The sequence below is a fragment of the Ips typographus genome, linkage group LG3, assembly GCF_016097725.1.
Source record: "Ips typographus isolate SLU linkage group LG3, UJ_Ityp_2.0, whole genome shotgun sequence".
NCBI classification, from domain to species: Eukaryota; Metazoa; Arthropoda; class Insecta; order Coleoptera; family Curculionidae; genus Ips; species Ips typographus.
This window is the reverse complement of record NC_138424.1, coordinates 4866175-4890576: the sequence shown is the minus strand read 5'-3', so window position 1 is coordinate 4890576 and position 24402 is coordinate 4866175. Positions and strand designations below refer to the sequence as shown.

Here is a 24402-nt window from a genome sequence, read left to right as displayed (position 1 = left end):
CGTGCTCTTTTTAACTCTTCTAGACTGCACTTATAGAAAAAAAAAACACCACTTAGAGCTCTTAAACAAACAATTTCGATAAATCTCTAGACAGTTAATCGGGGATCAAATTATCGAAGAAAATGGACCTAGCCGAGCGTCGACAGTCAAACAAAAGCATTAACGAAATCAAACATTTTTCCGAGGATTTCCCGATTACTCTCTTTGTTTAAAACGTCTGTTTTCGTAAATTTTCTTGGGAAAATTACCCCCTGATTTTACTCAATTTTAAGAACACAAACTTCGGTAAAGTTCATTTTAGCGGCGCTGCTGGCTTTGGAAAAAGAATAATTCTTCCAAAAACTTTTCATAGAATGAACGAAATTTTTAGACTTTAAAATTTGCTATAAAAAATGTAGACGTTTCGAATTTGTGTACATTAGTGTTTTTAGAGTGCTTTATACTAGGTGATCTAAAAAAGTCAAAACTTGTAGAGAGACTGAGATTTTTACCATTTTATGCAAATTTTGATATTTTTAGTTCAGTTCTTTTGGTTTTTGTGTTTTCTTGTGTTAAAAAAGTTTGTTCTAAGAGTGGGTCACAAACACGTCAAAAATAATGTTACGGGGTGATCAAAAATTTACCTCAAAAAGTCAACCCTAAAAATAGGGAAAAATAGTCTAGTCCAAGTTTGAGGTAGTCTACGCTGTCATCTGTTACACCAATTAAGAATATCAAGTCAAATTAAAGGTATAGATAAAATTTCAAATTTTGACTGTTAAACGACAAATGTCAAGGGATTTGCAAAAAACACAAAACAGTTGATTTGACTAACTTTGATAGCTGTCAATCGTCAAAGTAGTAAAAAAAAGTTAAAGTAGCATAACTAATTGAGACTGTCTGAAATCGAGTCAATTTAAAAAGATAAAATTGCTAAAAAGACAAAAAGAGAGAGTGGAATCAACACATCAACAGAATGGAAGACAATAGAATTGCGAGAGACGGAAAACCACACTCTAGAAGACCGTCAGACAGACCACCAAAGAGGTGGAGGAATAGCTGGATGTCGACGTCGCAAGGAACTCCTTAAAGCTGGAAAAACAAGCTGAAAGCATATTTCAAGAAGAAGAAGAAAAAAAAAACAATTTACGTTTATTTGGCATATAAAGTCCATTAATTCTTAATTATTTCAAATAAATAATCTAATACAAAATCGCAACTCTAGACAGGGAGTAGAGTAAAATTTTAAAAATAGGGATGTTTTTTTTTTTGCTCGTTTTAAAATTGGCTTTTTGTCCCATTTCAAATAAGCCAGTTAACAATAATTGTAATTTATTCCAATGTATATTTATTCCAAACTGAATTACTCTGAGTGTATACTCCAAATAATTACGGTTTCAGAAGTTCTCCTTTGGGGTTCTATTTTATTTATAATAACAATAATAATCATCACTGTTTGTTTACGAGTATATTGGTGATGATTTGTATATTTGACGACCTTGAACTTGAAACCACATACAACCAATAAATAATTGATAAATGAACACACTGTAGTTCGCGGTGGATTAGATCACCAATACCCGTACCAAGTAACGGACAATTCGATTAAATAATGATTAAAACAAATATGGTTAATCTCGCAATAATTTCCATCGCTCTGGTGGCTTAAATCGATGACTCATCGGTCAATTAAGCGTTAAGTCATCGATAGTTGGGTGTTATTAAAGTCGTTAAAACAAAATGCATAAAACCGTTTTGGTGTTAATCTGAGAAGTGTGAATTTGCCGCGGTTGATATCGTTTGTTATGTATGTAGGTCGGCTGGTGGTGGTATAATAAATAGGTTTAACGGTGATAAATGTTGTCTTGTAGAGAAAATGTTGTTCTTTGGAGATTCTACACAATGTCAGGTTGTAGAAAAGACAATTATTAGAGAGGAAGTACCTAATTGGCGAGGTTGAATCATATCGTCGATCAGGGTGGTCCGAAACGAGGGGGCCGGAATCAAGTTCGATCAAAACCAGATGTATTTTAATTGTTAATAAACAAACTTTGAGAACAACGCAGATCCCATCAAAAAGCGCCAATAAAACTCCATTGGGAACATTGTTTATTGACGACATCAAAAATCGGCACCACTCTTGTAAACGATTTTATCTACTCGGGAGAGAACTATGCAATAAAATCATTAAAAACATAAAATTTTAACGATTGCCTTCATAAAAGATCAACAGCATCTGCGGATATTTGGTTTCGAATTCAACGTTTTCTTGGGTGCTTTGTTTGTTTCTTTACGTTTTTTTAATTTTTTAATTAGTGTCGTCGCCAGCTGTTTTACGATCGTCAACATTTTGATTCCCCAAATACTAGAAAAATATTGTCAAAATTGTTCATTTAATCATGTGAGGGTAAAATTAACATGGAAAACTCAAATCCTTATTTGCAATGCCTTTTTATAAAGGTATTTCCTTCCACACACAGAAGTGAAATTAATGGATAGTTCAAGCTTAATGGAATGCGTTACAAAGTATGTAGATTGGGCAGCAACAAGACCCTTTTTAGATGTTGGTTTTGGGGTAAAACTTGTATAAAAAAATATTGTTGAATATTAGTCTAAAACGCTTTAAATAAATATTACAACTCAGTAAAGAACTCGACTCTGTAAACCTTTAGATCCTCGAGATATTGCAATTTAAAATTAACATTTAAGACAATTTAGAGAAAAAACAGAAAAACAACACAAGAAAATCGTCCTTGTTATTATTATCAGCCCTTTATTTAACAGAAATGTTGAAACTGAAATTCTATTGACTTAAATAATCATTTTCATTAAAATTGATCATTTTGACCGAGAATTTAACTCACACAGCAAATTGTTAAATTGGCATCGAAAAAATAGATGCAAAATGCCATTTCTGCGTTTTAGTATTCATGCAATTTTTCAGCTAAAAGTGGCAATTTTAATAACGATATTTGTATTTCTGGGATTCGAGTATGTTCTTTTTGTAATTGAGAAACTCTAAAAATAGTAATTAACACACTTTACAAGATGTTCTTAAAAATGATTGTAGATCAGTTCTTTCTTCATCGAAATCAATTAAGTAAATCTTCTTCACTTCTTCAAGTGTTTTTACTTCTCTTTAATTAAAATGCGCCTGGAGAATGATCTACCAGAACACCAAGTGGCAGAACACTTACCCAAATACGTGGTCCAAGAACTCCCGGAAGAAATTGAAGAAACCATAGTTTTCGAAAAAGCTATCCCGAGTTATCAAAACACACAAAAGTGGAAAACAAGAAATTACTGAAATCGTTACCACAGAAGAAGAACACGCACCAGTAACGACGGTAGAAGTTCTGGAAACCGAAGCTCCCTTCAAGGAAAAAGCACCTAAACCTGAATACTTAGTTGAAGAACTTCCAGTGCAAATTCAGGAAACTGTAGTAATTGAAGATGGAGATCTAAGAAGAAAATATCTAAGAAACGCACTATCAAAAAGCGTAAAAGTGATTTACTTCGAAATTAGTGAAATCACCACCATAGAAACTGAATTCAAAAAACCTGAAAGAGTTATCAGTATACTTGAAGCACCAGTTGAAGAAAAAATGCCGCAGGTAGTTGAAGAACTTCTCACTCAAGTGCAAAAAGGCGACGTTATCGAAGAACAAATTGAAATTCTCACTGTGAAAGAAGAAGGAAAAGCTCTACAAACAGTGGTAACCGTTGAAGATGTACCTGCTTTGGAAGAGAAACCCAAGAATAAGAAAAAGACAGTTGAAAAACCTTGGACAAGAAATTCCTTGGACAAATCAAACCGAAACCTACCAAAAAGAAACCCAAGGAAATTGAGAACTCTTCTCTAGAAGAAGTAGAACTAAAACCCTTTGAGGTACCTGAAGAAGAACCAGTTTACACCGTCGAAGAACTACCTTTAGAAATCAAGGAGACTACAGTAACTGACCAGAAAGAAGGTGGTTAAGAAGAGGGGATCAAAAAACAAAAGGGTGATGTACAAGAACGTACCGAAATCACTACAACTGAAGAAGTAAGAGATCTACAAAGTGGAAGAACTCCCTGAACAAGTCCAGGAAATTATAGTGATTGACAAAGGTATTCCTAGGAGGAAACCCATTAAAAACAGTAAGATTTTGAAGAAAGACGGTGACAAACAAGATACAGAAATTGAAGGTGAAAAACCCGAAACTGTGGAAGAAAGTGTAACTCCTTTGGATGCAGTACCTTTATACGCTATTAAAGAACTACCAACAGAAATTCAAGAAACCATCGTAATGGAAGAAGGGGTCCCTAGGAAAACCGTTGTTAAAAAACGCAAAATCAAGAAACAAAAAGGTGACCAGCAAGAAACAACTGAAACTGTTACAGTAGAAAAAAAGGGTGAACAACCACAAACTACAGTGACAGTCCTGGAAGAAGAAACTCAAAAACCATCTAAACCTGTTGTGGAAGAACTGCCGGAACAGGTGGAACAAACCACAATAATCGAAGGAGGCAAACCTAGAAAGAAGACCAGTAAAAAGAAGGAGGGTGATAAAGAAGAAACCACTGAGATTGTAACAGTGGAAGAAGAAGACTATACAGAAGAGACCACTTAACATTTGCAGATGATACTGTTTTAATATTAGACAGCATTGACAAAGCCACACAAATCTAGGAAAAACCTCAATAAACCAAATTCGTTAGTTAGGTAATTAGTTATGGGTAAACACTAATATTTCAGTTTTGAAGCAATTTGAATTATTAAAAAGTGTAGTAGTCTTCATCAATATTGTCCTTGAAAGTCTTTAAAAACGGACGTAAAAAAAGCAAAAGCTCCCTAATAACCACAAACCATATAATTTATTCTCAATTAGACAAACGTTGCACTATATAAAGGTGAGAGATTTCCTGCTCGGTTTATGGCCGTTGAATGTAGATAAAACGACAACAATGAAACCCAGAACAAGAAATCATTGTCCAAGTCACCATCACGGCGTGTTTATTTTTAGGTCGCCCCAGACACAAATATTAAAATGACACATGTCCGGGTAAAGATTCCCAATAAAAGACACTCCTCTCGTATCATAATTAATGCCTCTGAAAATTAATGAACGTCGTTGCCGTATTAAAAAAACTCCAGTTTCAGCTTGGTGGAACCCAGTGGCGTACCGATCCTATGGTCGCGGTTTAGACTGTGACCGATACAGCTAAATTTCGCACTCGGTTCCGGTACAGTCTGAGCGTGTAGGTTGCGACTTGGCGCGCCCATGTCATTAAAAATAAAACGAATCCAAGCAAAAGGCTTGAAAAATCGCTTTAATAAACTCCCGAACATGTGCTATTCGATGTGTGTCTGGGGTGGTATTTGAATTTGAAATATCGAAAACACATGTCTCTTTTAAGTCGTTCACTCTCCCCCTTTTTAAGTATATGCGAGCGCGTATCGAATTGTCGCTCTTTGAGGATCTTTTTATATCTGGATGTTCTTTTTAGTTTATGCCAAATTATCACGCTTCAAACACAGCAAAAGATCATTTGGAATCTTTTAAGGTGAGTCCAAGATAGACTCAAAAACAGTGATGCAGCATAGAAAGCTAAATTTACATGCAATGAATCGGATACTTATTGCAATAATGAAGGAGAAAAACATATCAATCCTCTGAAAGAGTACCTACTATACCTAAAAAATCTGGAGTTAATTATATTAGATTCTGTCGATCCATCGCCATAAGAAGCCAGCCATCACTAAAATCCGTCTGACTTGCAAGAAGCCATCAAAAATTTCAAAAGAGAAGACATAAGAGTCATCAAAGGCTGTTGCTTTTGGTGCACCAAAAAAAAAGGGAACAACTCCAACTCGTTGTGGAGCAAAACAAAAACAGTAGTGCTAGATCACAAACTAAAGTCAGAGCGAAAAAAAAGAGAAAAATATGGATTGCAGAAGAAACCTGGAAGAAAAATGGCAAAAACAACTCATTGCCGCGGGCCTACACAAGGAAGTGAATACAGAGCAATATAACGCCACTGCAGAAACGACAAAAACAAGTACCTAAATGATATTAGCGCACAAGTCAAATGATCTGTTTAACAAAGTCAATCAAGAGGCTCATAGAGATGAGTATAGATGTCACCAGATGTTGCACAACAACTATCAAAGTCAATCAAATTACACGTACGTTCAACTCAAAGTCTTGGGCAACATCGATTCAAAGTGAGTAAAGAGGTCAGGCAGAGAAGAATTACCAATGCCGATTTGGATGCCGTTAAATCCCAATCGGCAACTTGCGCTACGCCGATGATACTTCTAATCGCCGCATCGGAAGAAGTACTGATCAATCTTATACGAAGAGTCGAAGAAATAAGCAAGGCCTGCAGATAAACAGAAAGACAACCAAAATAATGATAATTGATGGCCAAAACAATAACCAACAAAATAAAAGCCATGACCAGACTAACCAAAGTATGAAAAAGTCATCACATATCCCTTAATACCAAACTGAGATTGGTTAGGAGCGTTTTTGATTGAAAATACTTCATACGTTACGCATGAGGTATTTTCAATTCTTCTGTATGTTTGGCTGGCGCAGAATGTCCTCGACTGAGAGACGAACCAACCAATCCATTCTGGACCAACTCAGATTGAAGCAGAGATTGAGCATTGTGGTGGCAGAGAAGATTGCTAAATTCCGAGCTAAATTCTTTAGTCATGTGGTTAGAACAAATTGTCTTAAGAGACTCCCTTTGGAGGGGACAGTCCCTGGTAGAAGATCAAGAGGAAGGTCGCCCACAAGATACGTGGATCTTATAACCAGTCTAACCGGCAAAAACCTCACCCAAACATTCACGGTGTCAGAGGAAAGACAGAAATGGAAAGCCATCACAGGAAACGACTAAGAAGAAGAAGCAATGTAAAATCTAATATTGGTGTTATGTTCTGACCATCAAAATGTAAAATAAACTGTGTAGGTCTTGGTGTAGGTATATCAGATAAGAGGATTTCAATCGAGAAATATCCAACACGTTAGTGAGCCAATACCAAAAAGGGTGAAAGACGATAATTTATCAATTCCCTTCGGAAAATCTGATTATAAAATAATTAATCCTAAAACCGCTGTCTAAAAGTTTCTCGGCGAATTAAAATATATCGACTGGCACCGGAAAATTTCTGAACTTCCCGATGATATATTGAATTATAAATACTCGCCGATGAAATAGCAGATATCGGCTCTCGTTCGCGGGAAAAAGTTTTTAATTAATACCGACCGATTTTTTGTTTTCGGAAATTTGAGGCATCCGAAAAAGGAGCGTCAAACAAAAATATCTTTCCCCTCAGAAAAATTTTACACTCGCGCGAATTTTTCAATTTCCTCGGCCGAAAACTGCCAAAGGACAATAAAACCTCCCCGGCAATTAATTTTCCACCAAAAGTCGTTCTGGATATCCCCTCCTTTTTGCCTGTGGAGCCCCCGAAAACAAAAAAATACATTCGTCCAGTCGTCAAAAATGAATTCATATAAAAATCTGATATATTCAATGGCATATCTCAAAATGCCGGGGTCAATAAATCCACCACCCCTTGAAATCGGACTGGAAAGAGGAGCGAGAAGTTTCAGGACCGGACTTGTGGGTCTCTCACCAAATCACCAAAATATTTGCATGTGACTGGTTTGGTGCGTCAAAGTCCGGCTCTGGAAGGCAAAAAGGGGTAGCTAAGGGCCGGCGAAAATTACTAATACGTAAAGGCATTATCGGGACCGAGAGAAATATAAATTTGGCCGACAACTCTCACATATCGAAACGCCGACTATAGAGATTTTTAAGGGAGATTTTACAAAAAAACAACGGGACAGGGAAGTGGCGATATTAGAGCCAGAATGAAGGGTTATGAAAGATTTTTACGGATTTTTGCGTCCGAGGCTTTTCGTATAAATCATATAAGCCATATAGAACCCCGGGTATCGGGGCGAATCAGAAAATAGCCGGATTATAAAAGTAACTAATGCTCTTTTATTTTTGATTAGAGGGGGATGGAACTCCATTTTTCCATTCCTGAAAGTCGTCCGGTATTTTACGACTCTCTGGTTTTTTGGCTGTTTAAAAAAACACCACCTTTTCTGACCTGCATTAACGTGTAGACGCTTTCCGATTCCCGGAAAATCCCCTCAAAGAAAAAACGTCTTCACGTCTGAACGGTTTCCTGTCTGACGTACGCCCAGGAATGCAAGTTGCCGATAAATCGAGGGTGGAAAAAGTTCGAGAGGGTTTGCCAAACTGTTTAAGAAGCGATCAGCTTGTTATCTTCGGTTTTATTTTGCGTTGCTTATTCGGGATCAATTTTTCTTTCCCTCTTTCGACACTGTTTAACTTAGTTGTTGCTCTTAACCGGATATCACCAAAAATTAATTCTCATTTAGAAAAAAGTTCAAGACAATAATAGATTTTGACAATATTTTTGTTAATGAACAATTTACTTTTTAAAATTGTTTTCCAAGCAAGTGCAGAAACTACCTACATCTTTCTCGAATTCTTATTTGGTAAAACGAACTTTACAGCTTTAGGGGAAGGTTTTTGACAGTTCTGACGTAACTATCAGACTGAAAATTATCTGAAGGTCACGTGACAAGTGGCATTTACACCATCAATGTCGAAATGTGTCACCGTCCAGGTAAAAGTGACCATTTTAATTACCTGTGAAGTGTCAAAGTCAAAATGGACTTTCTCGGGGACTTTGTAGTTCCTGAAGAGGATTTTTGACAGTTGTGACGTAATAATCAGCATGAAAACTGTCTTAAGGTCTTGTGACAACTGTCATTTACGTCAAAGTTTTTTACTGTAAACTATCTAATCTATATGTTCTTTTAATGAAATATGAAAGTTTTGAATAATTACACAATTAGTTTTCATTAGATTTTTGACGATTGTTATTTTTCTCAATATATGTAATTTGGTTAGGACACTAATCTATCTACTCGTATATAGTAATTATGGAAGACACTGAGAAGCAACAAAAACTTTGACATTTTCTAATCAAACTAAAAACGACACTGCTTTCTTATTCTTGACAGACTTCACTAATTGTTGTTTCATTTGGATACATGTTTCGTATACTTTTTTAGCAGGAATGAGTGACTAACAGGATCTCGAACAAAATTTCAGGATCTGACACTGTCCGTCATCAAACATGGCGGATATCTGTCAAAATCACGTGTTCTAGAACGATGATGGAATATAAAAAGTGATGTATCTAAACTGGTTCCAGTGAAGCCAATAATAAGAGATGACTTATGGAGAGTTTGGCATGGTGTCAAAAAATGACTATTCCTTTCACTTATTAAGTAAAATCGTCTTTGTTATAGTCGGAATATTCCATGAAAATTAATGTCATAACATAATAGATCTTTGAAAATAAGACATACACAAAAATGTTTTAATGAAACTCCAGACAGCAAATGTTGAACAAATTATTATAAATTTTAAAATTGTGCTTGCAAAAATTATTAAATAAAATACTTCTGAAAGACGTAAGCCAACAAAAAAGCCAAAATAATTTGTAATTATCACTATAGAATCTACTACTATTATAGTAAGTCTGTTGTTCCTTTGGCTGTAGCATATTTCTGCTAAAGTTTTTTCGAAAACACCGAAATTTTTTAAATTACCTACAGACTCTTCGGAATATAAATAAATATAATTGACAAACTAGAGAATAGAAACAAACTAGAAGAAGAATCCTATTTTCAGTATGACAAAATGTGCTACTTTTTAAAGAACAACACAAATAAATAATGGAATCTTCCTTCTATCGACCATCTTCCATCCATCATTCCATCATCCTCTACTGGTACTATAGTGAACAATTTGTTGACAACAACCCAGTGCTTATTTGTTTATAATTTCCAATATAAATGTTCATATTTTTTGTTGAATTAAAAAAAAAATCTTAAAATTATAAACTTTCACGTATTCAGATAGTATAGAAATTTGTTTATCCACTACTAATATACAGCGAGGCTTGACTGGCGAAAACCCAATTACACTCCGAAAAGGGTGGCGAAATCTGGTCCTTATAGAGCGCGAAGCACTAATTCTATTTTCCCGGCTAAATGTAAGAATTCCACATGAATTATTTTCGTTTGTCATTTCCCAACATGGCTTAATGCCGAGTTTCCAGCCCGTTTTACCCCAATTTCACCCCCTTCCGCGTCTTACTTATGCAACGCTGCTTCTTACAATACTCTTCTTATTCGCTGCGCGATCTTAATAAAGCCGATCCCAATTTTCTTTCAAGCGAAAATAGCCACTTTCAATGAACACAAACCCACTCGACTAATCAATCGAATCAATAAACGGTAAATCACACGATCAGCAGTCGATTAAATCGATGCTTTTTTAATTGGCCGCTTTAATTGAATTAAGGTTTGTCCAGTTGGCCTCGGCCCGATCGGTTAATTGAACGTTTCCAATAAACAAATCGCCGATTGGAAATCAAAGGAACGCGGGAAAACAAAAACGTTCGTTCGTTTTTCCCACGCCCCGATGCGATAAAAAGTGGACTAAATTTTGTTCCTGCGGGAAAAAGTTTGACGACGGCTCCGCAGGAATTCCCGGAGAATTCGGAGATCGTTTATTGGCAGGTCCTCATCAGCTTCTTTTTTTTCGATCGAGAGCCGGTGAGAAAGCTTTATGGTTGTATTTGAATTTTTGAGACGAGGTGCCGATTTATTGCAATGTTGGCAATGCGAAGTTGACTTTTGATTTACGTTTTAATGCGCGGTCCTAGAACAGTATACAAATTCATGGAATTTGTACCCGAATTTGTGTTTGCATCAGGTTTTTGTAGATAGCGAAATTTGTGAATGAATAGTCAGTGGATAAAATGAATGCTGAAGTCATGATTTGGTTATGATTGTTCATGGTACTCTAGAAAGTCTTAAATCCAATGAAGTCACTAAAGGAAGCAGAATGGGACGATAAAAACAAGAAAATTGAATCTTCACAGAACCCTATCTATTTACGCTATTTCGAGATTCATAGTATTTTATGAAAGTTGGACACTACAATTACATATTTTATAGTATTGGAAAAAGCCATAATTTTCAAACCACCCAGAATTGGGGGGCTCATTCTGGGTATTCCTTGCTGTTACTCTACATGCAGGTATCCTGTCTTATTTTAGTAGGTACAAGAAATTTTGTTACTTCTTTAATGGAAAGTTATGATGCCTGAAAAATGCAATTTAATAATGACGAGGGGTAGATCGCCAAGGTAATTTGGTGTACACACTCAAGGTAATTCGAGGTATTTTGAGGCATTGTCTGTATATTTCAAAATGTAATGTATTAATATAAGAAAATTGACTGAAAATTAAACAGAACAGCATAGACACATGTAGTTATTATGGTAAAATCTTTGTTACATGATATTGAGTTGAAACAATATTTATTACAAATTATTATAATAATTTACCAATTTTTCAACATTTTTAAGGTCACGTGACTGTTTTTGACAGGTGTCAGTTGGCTTGGACAGTGTTGTCACGTGATGACCGTGATGTGCCTCTCAGATTCAGACTCTCTTCATTCTAAATGTAATTACCAAGTTTTTAAATTTTAAACCACATTTTAAAGGTCACGTGACTAACTTTGACACATGTCAACTGTCCTTACAGTGTTGCAAGAACATGCAGAATTGCATTTTCAACGTCACATAACGTGTATTTTGCAATTTAAGTTTTTACAACTGTCTAAATTTAATTTACCATTTTTTAAAGTGTAAACTGCGTTTTGAAGTTCACGTGACTGTTTTTGACAATGTCAACTGGCCTTTACAGTGTTGCAGGCTCAAAGTTGACCGGTGTCAGTTGGCTTTGCCAGTGTTGTAAGCTCTAAAATGATATAATCAAAGTCACGTGATGGGTCTCTTGCAATTTCAGCTTTTACAACTGTCTGAAATAGTCTAAATTTATTTTACCAAATTTTTAAAATGTAAACCACATTTTAAAAGTCACGTGACTAATTTTGACAGATGTCAACTGGCCTTTGCAGTGTTGCAAGAATATACAGAATTGCATTTTCAACGTCACGTAACGTGTATTTTGCAACAACCATTTTTTATAATAAAAAAAGTTCGTTTTGAAGTTTACGTGACTGTTTTTGACAATGTCAACTGGCCTTTACAATGTTGCAAGCTCAAAAATTGTGAATCAAATTTTACTACTGTCTAAATTAAATTACCAATTTTTCAACTGTTTCTTTTACATGATATCTTTATTTGACACGTGCTAACTTGGTTACTATGACAGTTAGAAGATTGGTGCAAACGTCAAAAAATATTTTTTGTTTGTCAGAATTTGGAAAAACAGTCACCTGACCTTAGAAAATCAATTTGAAGCTTTCGGCACAAGGTCAAATCAAGTGTCAAAAATTTGGTAAAACCTAACCTAACCTAAAAACTGTCGCGTGACCATAAAAAAATAATTTCAAGAATGTATTTCATCAAGATCTATCATCTCAGTACCAGGGGACTTAAATAATAACTAAATTTAAGAATGCCATAAATGTGTAAACATTTGAAGGTATCTTGAGGCAGTGTAAATAATTTAAAGATATTTTGATGTATTTCAAGGCAGTTTCAGTCATTTTTAAGGCATTTCAAGGTATTTTGTATGCAAAAAGGCATTTTGGTGTACAAATTATTATCGGTGGTCTACCCCTCGAATAATGATTATCTCAACGATAAATAATAGCTAGAAACAGGTGACCTGGACAAGTCAAGCAAGAATTAGGGGATATTGAGCTGAAAAACTTGTAGTCTTTTCAAACTAGTACCTAATAGAAGACAGTAATTTTAACAGAAATCTGCACCTCCTAAGAAGGTACCTGGTTGGAACCCTTTTGTTTTCTTCCTCATTTAAAAACCTAATGACATTATTCAGAAACAGGTGGAACAAACATTCCTAGTAGCTACTGACTGAAGCTCCTGTGTGAGATTCCTAAATTATCATTTTTTCTAATTCCAACAACATAGCAATCGTTATCTAAGAAATTGCCATACCCTGAAGGACGCCAATACGAAACTAATAAATTTCGAAGTAAAGGTTACAAATGTAAGCGATACTTTTAAGGTGTAGAACGGCCACGATATTATAAATAACTTCAACTTGGTAGTAGTTTATTTTATTGACACATTTTACCATATATAAGAGCGAGGCTGTTAATAAAATTGATCGGTCTTGCAATGTGGAGAGCCTGCGAGCCTTGTTGCCGTAATGGTTTTTCACTTCCCGGATCGTAAACCTATTAGCATTCCGCAAATATTGACTGGAGTGATAGTGACAAATGGGGCGCAGTGCGGCAACAAGGCCAAAAAATTTCATAAACCGCGTAAACTCTGTTTTTATTTATTTGAAACAATATTTTTATTGATGGGCGCCTGGGTTGGGTTTCAATAACAATAATAAACATTACAAACTCATGTGCATGTCATGCGAAATTTATGCGCTTAAATAGTTTTCATCGAGCCAATGGGTGTGTAATTTACCTAAACTTGGATTATTTCAGGATTTTATTTTTTCTTCTGTTCCTATATTTTGTTAATTTTAAATAGGTATTTACGGAACAGGTGCTGAAAGTGATACTTTTCCGCACGCAGATTGAAGTTGCACGAAACAAGCGAGTTTGGGTATAATTTAAGTGCAAGGGAAGTATCACTTTCTTCACGTGATTAAGTTATTTACCCAATAAGTGTGGGAAGTGACAACAAAGTCATGAAAAAATTAGCGGCTCTCTAGCGGCCAAACCGTCTAACCTATCCATTCAAATTGGGAGACTGTAAGAAAGCTCATTTCATTGGCTATCCATTGACGTATAAAACTCCAGCAAAAATAGTGCAATTAAGCGGGTTTTTGAATATTAAACAAAAGGAATTGGTCAAAGTTGACGCCCTCTAGTGGCTAAACGGTACCACTAACCAACCGACTTTTCTACGTCAATGGAAAGCTCATTTCATTGGCTGTCCATCGACATATAAAAGTATATACAAAAGTGTTACAAATACGCGTGTTATTTACGGTTTACAGACAGGGTGCCCCAGAAACACTTTTTGACTGGTTAGGGCTCTTTTGATACGGCTCTAAATTTGACACTCACTGTGCTAGGTTTGTGCCAAATATCAGGGCCGTACCTAACCGATTAAAAAAAAAATCCCTCAAAGAAGTTAGTTGCAGTGAAGAAAAACGTTTAGTTAGCTTTGGAGCCCTCTGGCGGCCAAACAAAGCACCCTATCAAAACAAACGACCATATTTTTGGAAAGCCTATTATATTTTCTATCCATTGACCTAAAAAAGTCTATACAAAGTGTTGCAAATAAACGAGTTGTTTGACAATAAAGAGAGTTTTGACTGAATTTGACAGCTACTACTTTAACCTTCAATAATTCGATTATTTTGACAGTTACAGGGTGGTTCTATGTATCAATTTAAAGAATAAATTTTTCAAATAAGTGACCTAATACAAAAGAATAAGGTTATAAGAAAAAGGAGGGTTTAATTTGAAAAACGTCCTTTTTTAGGACTGATGTCTTGAGCTCTTTTTTTGACCATCCTGTATAATATATTATATCGTTTTTCTTCACCCACTCATCATCAAACCTTGTATAACACGACAAAATACAAAAACCAAGAAAAAACGTTTCCTGGTATGCATAAATTAAAATTATTGTTTTGCAGACTGAAAATATTAAATTTCACATAGAACCGTAAATATCTAAAAACCGTAAAAATGCAATAATATACAAGGTGTCACATTTAATTTAAGCAGCAGTTGATATCTACTTACTACTATTTTCTTATTAAAAAAGGTTTTTTTAGACTCTTCAGTGGTGGTATTGGATTGGTATTAGGAGCAAAAGAAAACATTATAATTCACCAAATTGCCGCCACTGTTTATCTTTATTCAGTCGTTTTTGATCATAAAATGCAAGTTCAAAACAGTCGGTTTTTGAAAAATTACCATAAGAAATTTGTGATGTAGAAGTGTCCAGGGCTTTGGAAAACCTTAGGGGCAAGAAAACATTGTTAATCCAAAAACGAGTCCAAAATTTTCGTTATTGTTTTATGCAAAATCAATTGATTTACACTAAAAAACTGCATTTTGCAAACATTTACAAAAACTATATTATTTTTCTTCTTTCTCGAAGAAGTAGCATTTCAGAGTTTATAGGCTCTTTTTCTCATATTTTTGGACGTAGAACCAGAATTCCTTACAGTTTGTGACACCAATTCAGGGACACCCTGTATATTTAATGAACAGTAAACGGCAAATGAACAGCTTTCCTTTCGGCTCATAACTCAATTTAAAATGCTATGTTTTGATGCGAACTGTCAGTGCAGATGACAATAATTTTTTCAGGATCAAGATAAGCTGTAATTGGTCTCATTGTTCAAAGTCAAGATTGTGATTGGTCTGTATTTTCATGTGTTCAGCTAGTTTCAATTGTCTATTTACCTGTTCTCTAAGCTGTTAAGAAAATACTAAATATTCCTACTGCGGGAATGTCCATCTTTCGAAAACAAAAATATTTCGAAAAATCATCATTTTGTCTTTAAAGTCGTTTAAAGTTTGCCTTAAGGACCAAACTATTGATTATCGATCAGAATATAGAACTTTCCAGCATACCAGTAGGACAATATTAAATCAGTTTATTTTTGAAAATCCATTCGACCCACGTTCGTAAAAAGTAATGTATTTTTTGCACGTCTTTGAAAGGGACATATCTTAGATACTTTACGATGCTGATACGGACGTCAATATCGAATAATTTTATTCGTCACCAGGGTTTAAATTTAAACACTCTCCTTTATTGAATTGGCAAGGCGAGCAGGAAAATTAGTTTTGTGCGACCTACTATTTGGAAACAAAAACAAATCAAAAAGTGATTTTACCTGTTTTTTGGCGGGTTTGTTGATGACAAACATTCCTCAATATTTCAGACCGGTGAAAGACATTTATTTGGTTTGAAAAGAAGGCAATATCTCTCTTTCGATTTATACGATAAGGATCTTTGGTATTTCATTTTAATAGCGGTCCGCATTTTTACTACGTTATTTTATTATATAGGAATAACAAATTTGTCGTGTTGGTTTTCTTGAAAAACGCCATCGTTATTGCTTTCGCCCGTGTATTTTTATTTTCTCCCAAAACCAGTTATTTTTAACGCACGGGATCTGTATGAGAGTTTATTTTTAAAGGTTTGACTTGTTTTGAGACGTTTCGGACAGGTGTAAAAATATTATTAATGAATGGTTACTACCGCTGTTTTGATGTCGGTAGTAATGATTTTTCGTGTTTTTTAATTTGTGTCATTTTTATTTTCATTTTCGCTCCTTCGATCGTCATTCATCATTCGGCCGATGTCGATGAATTAAAATCCCGGTCTATTTTTATCGGGGAAGAATATCACGGTTTCAACACTCCGAACTCGGGGACCTGATCCCAATTTGTCTTCCTGACGTCCCGGGGCCGACTTAATAAATTCCATTGCTCTTCAAGCGGATTCTTTCTATTTTCTGGTTCCGAAACCGCGGAATCAAAACATTCCACAAGCCTAACCAAAAAAAAAAAAATCGGTTCAGCATGTGACTGCCTAAACAACTGTTCAAAGTAAATGGCCGTGACGACATTATTTCTCACTGCAATTTGCTCATGTTGGAGATTAGTTCCAAAATTTTAACGTTTCTCTTAAAGTAGATGTTATTATTACAACACAGTTATACAGGATGTTTCTACACTTTCTGATCTACAGAGTAAACGTCGAAAAAATTAAGTAACTTAATATAGAAACGTCACTGTTGATATACTATTTTACTTTCGTCATTTGGTAATAACATTCATGCATAACTTTATTTTCTCGCTTATTTTAAACCAATTTTGCGCATACGTTCTTTACAAATACGATATCTCATAAATGGGTAGGTTTATCCCACGATTTATCCATTTGAAACTTGAAAGGTGGCTAAGTTAGGTTAGGTTTTGGGTAATTTATGCTGGCATTTTTGTTAAGTTTCAAAAATCCTCTTTTTGCGCACCTTTGACTGTACAACCGACCAACTTTCACATCAACCAATTTTCAGCTTTCAATTCAGAAACAATACAACATGAGACTGTAGCTGTTAGGAAAACGCCACTAGAGAGAATCAAAATTCACTTTCAAAAGCACTTTCGTGGTTTTTTAAATCATTAAACTTTTCATTCACCCCCTGTATAGCAGAGACACTGACTGTGAAAGTCAGGGATGAGTTTAACAGTTCTTTACGAACATTTTTCATTTTTTCATTTCAAAAACTGGTTTGATTCAACAAATTTCAAAATCAGTTGAAATTGTGATTTGAAATTTGAGCATCCTGTAACTCGGTTATTTTTGCGAGTTCAGGGAGGTTGAACCACTCAAATTAACCGACTTGAACTCCTCTTTCGAATGGTGTAAAGCAAAAAATTCTACCTTAAAAATTGCGTGCAGGGTAGCCACAAAATCTGAATCACTATACTTTTCATGCACCCCCTGTATAGATGCGGCACTGACGGACTGTCAAACTTCCAGGAACTAGTTTAGCAGTTCTTTACGAATATTTTTGCTCTTATTAAATATTTCGAATTTTTCACCGTTTCTTAGTTATTTAGCATAATCACCAGCTTTGACAACACATCAACAAATTTTAAAATCAGTTGAAATTTTCAGTGATTTGAAATTTGAGCATCCTGTAACTCGGTTATTTTTGCGAATTTAGGGAGGTTGAACCACCCAAATTAACCGTCTTGAGCTCCTGTTTCCAGTGGTGTTAAGCAAAAAATTCTATCTTAAAAATTGCGTACAGGGTGACAAAAATAATGAACCACCATAATTTTCTTGCACACCCTGTATAGTGGAAGCAAAAACGGTCCGGCAAACTTACGGTGTTGGGTTAAGGAGTTGATTAGGAACATTTTTAGCTCGATTTTTAGTCTCTAAAATTGAAAGTTAGAAAAAACTTTCATAATTTTCGAGTTATTCGAGATATTGTGGTTTAAATTTTGAACACAGTTTAGACAGTCAGGTACAAAATCGCCTGTAAAATTCACTTGGAGTGAGAAAATGACTATTTTAAGAACATTTTTGGAATCCTTATTAAATTTCCTATCCAATAACATCAAAAAAACACTACAAAATTTGGTACAGTCAGAGAGAAAAGCGGTGTCAAAGTTTGAACTGTCAGAGACACAGTTTAAAAGGACAGTCAAGGACAAAATCGCCTGGAAAACCCACTTGGAGTGAGAAAATGACTGTTTTAAGCACATTTTTGAAATCTTCATTAAATTTCCTATCCGATAACCTGAAAAAACAGTACAAAATTTGGTACAGTCAGAGAGAAAAGCGGTGTCAAAGTTTGAACTGCCAGAAACATAGTTTAAAAGAACTGTCAGGGAAAAATCCCCTGTAAAACCCACTTGGAGTAAAATAATGACTGTTTTAAGCACATTTTTAGAATCTTCATTAACTGTCCTATACAAAAAAACACTACAGAATTTGGTACAGTCAAAGAGAAACACAGTATTTGAAATTTACAGGTCACATTTTTCTAGTAAAGTAAGATAAGTACTTTACCGGTGATTTACCAATCACTAAACATACGTCACTAAATTCGTTCAAAGACAATGATTGCGTCATTGCAATTAGCTGTGAAATGCACTCTACTAACAAATTTAGACTGTAATAAAGCTATTTCGAAAAAATCCAGAAATATCCCGTCATAAAGAAGACACTAAAAAACAACTAAATCTTTTTTTTTTTCTTAAAAAACCACCGGAATGAAAACTTGACATCGACACGAAAATCCCAGGTCCCGACATCAAGGTATCGTCGAACTGGCCTCGCTTTCCCTGCATTGCCTAATCCCGTTGTTTTCCTTGTAAATTTCCTTCGCCGACACCGTTGTCGTGCCCCGTAAATTTCCCGGGATTAAATATCGTGTTTATTGAATGATGTAGAATGGATTCCTGAACGGCCGTTTGTCACACGGTTTAAAATAGACACCTTTTTAGTGCAACAATAAAATGGATGCGACACCCGATTGGATGTTACCTCTTAGTTTAATTAAATGAATTGGACTCGGCCACCTTTCAACGTAAATTTAGCTCGCGGGACAATTAGCTGTCCGGGAATAGAATAATTAAAATGTGTCAAGTCGGTTTTATATCAAGAAACGATAGAAAAATTTGATTGGAAAATTAGGGTCCAGATGTGTTAACGCTTTACATGAATTGTTTTACAGGAAAATGTAAACAGTTTGGTTCATTGTTATGCCAGAAAAACATACAGATTTTATACTTGTTGACTGTCTTTTACCGAGTCTTTTACTAACAGTGATGTAGTCGTAAGAAATCTTAAAAATCTCATTCATGTTCAGTAACAGAGTGTTTCAAAAACTAGTCCAACAACATTGATCGCTTCCTCTGCATTTCCTAAAGTAAAAGAGGAATACTCTTTAGTTTAATAATAAAAGACAATACTAGTACAGTAATACTTGACATTTTCTTACACAATCTATCTCAGTTTAATTGCTTAAATTAAAAACACAGCAAATACTAGTTTATAGTAAGCTAAACGGATATAAAATTTGCACATTATCTGGCAACAAAACAAGACAAAAATTGTTGTCATTTTGTAAGGGAGCCGAGGGGTGTGACACTCTCTTAAATTTGGGCCCATATTATATAATACGAGGATTATCATAGATTATTCAATATTATGCGATATTATTGATAATATTGGTATTATACCTGTATTATTGTATTATTCCAAATAATACTGATATTATACGTATTATTGCTTGATTAGCGTATTATTAAGGATTATTCTTTACTACTTGGATTATTACATATTATATTAATGATGCAATATTATTACAAAAGCCCAAACGAGTAAGTTAAAAATTGTTTAGATTATAATTTAGAATACAAAAATGGTATCAGTAAATAAAGCTGTCATAACAAAATCCGAGTTTACTACTGGTTTCACGTAGATGTGCGAACCAATCACTTCAATATTTTGAATGTGTTTTGATCGAGGTTTTTATGGTCATATTTTTTTATTTCATTTTTGTTTTAATTTCCTCAATACTGCCCATGTTGTTTCTTATTTAATCACCCGCTAGTAATTTAATATGTAATTGCATAAATTATTAATTTAAAGATGATAAATACATTTTGGCAAAATACTTAGGGAATAAATAAATAAAAAAAAAAAAATTGTCAGTTTATTATTGTCACAAGCCCAGCAAAAAGCTCCTTATAATAACCAAGCAAAAAAAACATACCTGCATAATTATTTCTACACTTTTCAATCTTCAGTTGGTTTAGTTGGTTTAAAATGTTTATATTTATTCTTAATAACCAACAATTCCCACCGCTTTATGATTTTTCATATTATGCCGTATTATTCGTATTATTCAGATTATTTACTATATTATTGGATTATGTGGTATTATCAAGATTATGCTGTATTATTTATATTATGGGGTATTATTCGTATTATTCAGATTATTATTAGTATTATTGCATTATGTACTATATTATTGGATTATGTCGTATTATCAAGATTAGTAAGATTATTGCATATTATTAGTATTATTTGGTGAGTGACCCAAATATTATTGAAGTGTCACACCCCTCGAAGGGAGCACTAAGTTGCAATAATTCTAGCCTGTAAAACATAATGAGTTCCTCCACCCTGTATATCCCTGTAAATTTGTATTTTAATGTACAAATATGTGTTTTATTTTAATTTAAGTATTAATAAGTTGTCACAGGGGAATCCGAAAGTTATAATAATTGTTACTAAATACCTACTAATTTATGAAATGAAGGGCAGTTATTGCAAAACTTAAAATAAGCTGAGGGGAGTTTACTATAGCAAATTATTAATAAATTAATGTGATAAAACCTTCAATAAAACTAAAATCTGAAACTTTCTTTATACAAATTTTCTTTATTTTTCAGTTTTATTCCAGGTTTTATTACACTAATTAGGTATTAACAATTTGCTATACTAAACCCCTCTGAGCTGTACCAAATTTTGAAATAAGAGAAAATTTTAAATATTTACTTCAACATTTTTCTCTTAAAATTTGTGAAAACCTAATAATTTTAGGTTTTTTAACAATTAAAAAAAAACACAAGACAAGTGATTAATTAATTTTATTATTGAGATTAGTGTATCTTTTTAGGTATTTACGAGGGTATTTACCAGGGTATTTAGGAGGCAGTTTTTGCTTTTCCTAGCACTGGATGACAGTATTTATCTCGTTATTTACGACTTCCTTTGTCTTTGTCCCCTTTTTTTCAATAGAAAAATCCTGGAAATAAAATAAGTGCTGGGAAAAAGTTCAAAAAGCAATTTTGTTCATTTTATTCCAACTGTATTGAAGATTTTGCATAAATGGTAACAAGCCAAATAGGCATAATTACGTATACAGCCCTATTATCCAACAGTATTAATTTTCAGTTTGGTTTCTAAATTTAGTAATTAAGTCAAGAATTAAGTAGTTTATTAATTACCTTATTGTATTTAACTAGGTGTATGCAAAGTGGTGTTTAAACATATGTATACAAATGGTACACACCAGACAGTAGGTACTAATCGAGGTACTAATTAATAAGAAAATAGGTGATTTTTGGTTGACTTAGAGAAATCCAGCAGAAATCAAATCACAGGAATTTCTAGTAATCTTGGGAGTAATCTTAATCCGCCTTAATCAAACCTAACCTTACTAATCTGAAAACTAACTACCTACTCTTCCTTTTTTTAAGAAAAACATGCACCATTATACAGGGTATTTAATTATATTGACTATTAAACACTACCAACAGTAGTATAGGTAGGGACAATCATGTAATTTACATTTTTTTGGATAAAGGAATGTTTTCATTTTATTCTTGGTTTTATTACACTAATTATTTATTAACAATTTGTTCTACTAAAATCTCAACAGTGTGTAAAACTTTCTGTAACAAGTCTTGTTAAAACCTGATAACGTAAAGTTTTTTTGTGATTTTTAGTGTTTTATTAATCTAGTTAACTAAATAATGGGTGTCTGACAGTAACTTCAGTTGTGAGATTAGTATATGGTGTGAGATGCTTTTGATCTTGATAGGTAATAATTATTCTAATATTAACATTTAAAGTCATAAAACGTCGAAAATCACAAAGAGCCTGTAATATGTGAAAAGTTGTTAATTCCCACATTATATTCATTAAAATTATAATTTTATTTTTAAAGGTATTTTCCAGTCATTCTTTAGTTTTCCACCACTGTAACCTCGTTATTTACGACTTACTTTGTCCAGTTTATTTTTTAATAAAACTAAACTGTAAATAAGTGAAGAAACCTGCTTTTCCTCTAAAAGTGCTCTAAATATATGAGTAAAGAAAAAATTTATGAAGAATGTTAAGTCATGGCATTTGCTGGGTCACTTGTGTCTTATTGACTCTAATTTTAGTTTTATTCTCAAACACTCAATTTGTTCCAACTTTATTGATGTATCATGTTTTCAAAAATTAATAAACAAACACTAAATAAAAAAATACGTAAATTACAGAGTGTATTAAAATTAACTTGCATTGATTACTAATGTAAGCAGATGAAGATATTGTTTGGAACACAAAATTGAAGATATTTTCGAAAATGTAATTTTTTTATAATAAATGAGTGGCATCCCAACAGACCTGATTTGGCATATCCTGTTCTTAAAAGATTTTCTTGGTTTGATTTTCTATTAGATACTTTTTATTGTCCCAAGAAAAAGTTGTAATAGGTAGTACCTATCACATGGAAGACTGTTGGCTTTATAATTTGTATTTGAAAAAGTAATTGGGGCTGCATTTAACATAATTTAAAATATTCAAAAGTATTTTTCTCAGATATGTTAGGAAAGTAATTAAAAGCAAATATCCTGGTTGTCTGGGAAAATATTTTCCTAACCACAATTAACATTTTTTTAAATTATTTTTCTAAGAGAGTTGATTTTTATTTTAAGTAAGATTTATCGGAGAATTGACCAAATTCTCTTCCTGTTCTATTTGTAATAAGAAAAAACCACAAAATTGTCATGTTTTATTAAAGATTTGCCAAAAAGTTTGTTAGGGAAGTAGTTTGGAGGCAAAAACCCTTGTCTGGGGAAACATTTTTCGGACGACAATTTGCATTTTCAATAGAAGAGATTTTAGAAAAGACAGCGGAATAGTAATAAGAACATATTGTTGTGGAAGATACCAACACTGAATCTCATATTTGAGACAAAGTGGAGTAGGTAGTTGAAAATAAGAAAATTTTTCAGAGTTTTCAGGTCTTCAATAAGATGCTGTTATTGTTATACCAATCAGGTTGGAATGTTTGAAAAAAGCATTTTCACTTATAGGAAATTGAGAAGATTTACATTCCCAGTTATACAGAGTTTTCAGCTCTAACTGCTATGTCAGTTCAGAATATTTAGAAAAATCATCTTCACAATTTCAAACATTTAGAGAATCGAATGCTTTGTGACAGTTTTTGGGTGGTTTTAACACTTTGGCAAACTTGAAAATTTGGCGCCCAACGTGGGCTCAGGAGCGCTTAACTAACCTGTTGCCAAAACTGCGCCAACAAATAAATCCTTTCCTTCTTAAACAGCCACTCCATACTTTGCATCGTCTGGAGATCCATTTCTCCACCACTTGGAGGCACATTGGCAGCCGTGGTCGGCTGCATCAAGACCAATCTTTCTTCCAATTCAGCCAGCTTGGACAGATGATACCGACCCGCTAGCAATCCGAACCCACTTTACTAAAGTTTTTCCTCATTATATTTGGATTTGGTGTTTTGTTCCAGACACTTTAGCAATCACAGAAAAAAATCGTCTTTGCACAGTCTTTATCACTAGTCGAGTCACAATCATTCAATCACAATGTTAAACTAATTTAGTTTTTATTTTTACACATTTATAGTTTTGTAAATAGTTGAATCACGCGCGTGCAATCCCGAGTTGGTGCACTTTCGGCGCGGCTCTATCACGTACTCGTCGAAGAAGAGACTTCCCCGTACTGAATGACATCCTCAACTCCTCAGTGCAACTTTACACGCTCTTATTCGCGTTCTCTCTCGTTCATCACTCGCTCCGCCCCTTCTATTGGTAGGTGCTGCCACCTGGAGGACGTCGGTCCTTGTCTGGCCCACAGCAAGATGGATTGAAAGGTTTCGGTTCGTCTCGAGCCGGCCGGGCCAATAGTGGATTGCTTTGCTTCGGATATATTTTCTTTTTTCCTAGAAATCGAAGTGTGCGCGTATATCTTTTACCCCTTCCCTCTTATTTTATATGTATTGTGTTTTTTTTTTCATCTTCCTTCTGCGATGTGTGTGTA

General features: G+C 34.2%; 1 protein-coding gene across 5 annotated transcripts in view; it reads right to left on the bottom strand.

Moving 5' to 3' along the window:
* ct (homeobox protein, cut) overlaps positions 1–24143 on the bottom strand; it is an 86857-nt gene extending 62714 nt beyond the window's left edge. Inside the window, exon 1 of one of the 5 annotated variants that reach the window (XM_081976214.1) lies at positions 23627–24143. In XM_081976214.1, coding sequence (XP_081832340.1) covers positions 23627–23752 — 126 coding nt within the window. In that variant the 5' untranslated portion in view covers positions 23753–24143. The remainder of the gene's footprint in view (positions 1–23626) is intronic. The other 4 variants (XM_081976213.1, XM_081976211.1, XM_081976212.1 and 1 more) reach the window with 4 other exon arrangements.
* Between the last annotated feature and the right edge of the window lie 259 nt (positions 24144–24402).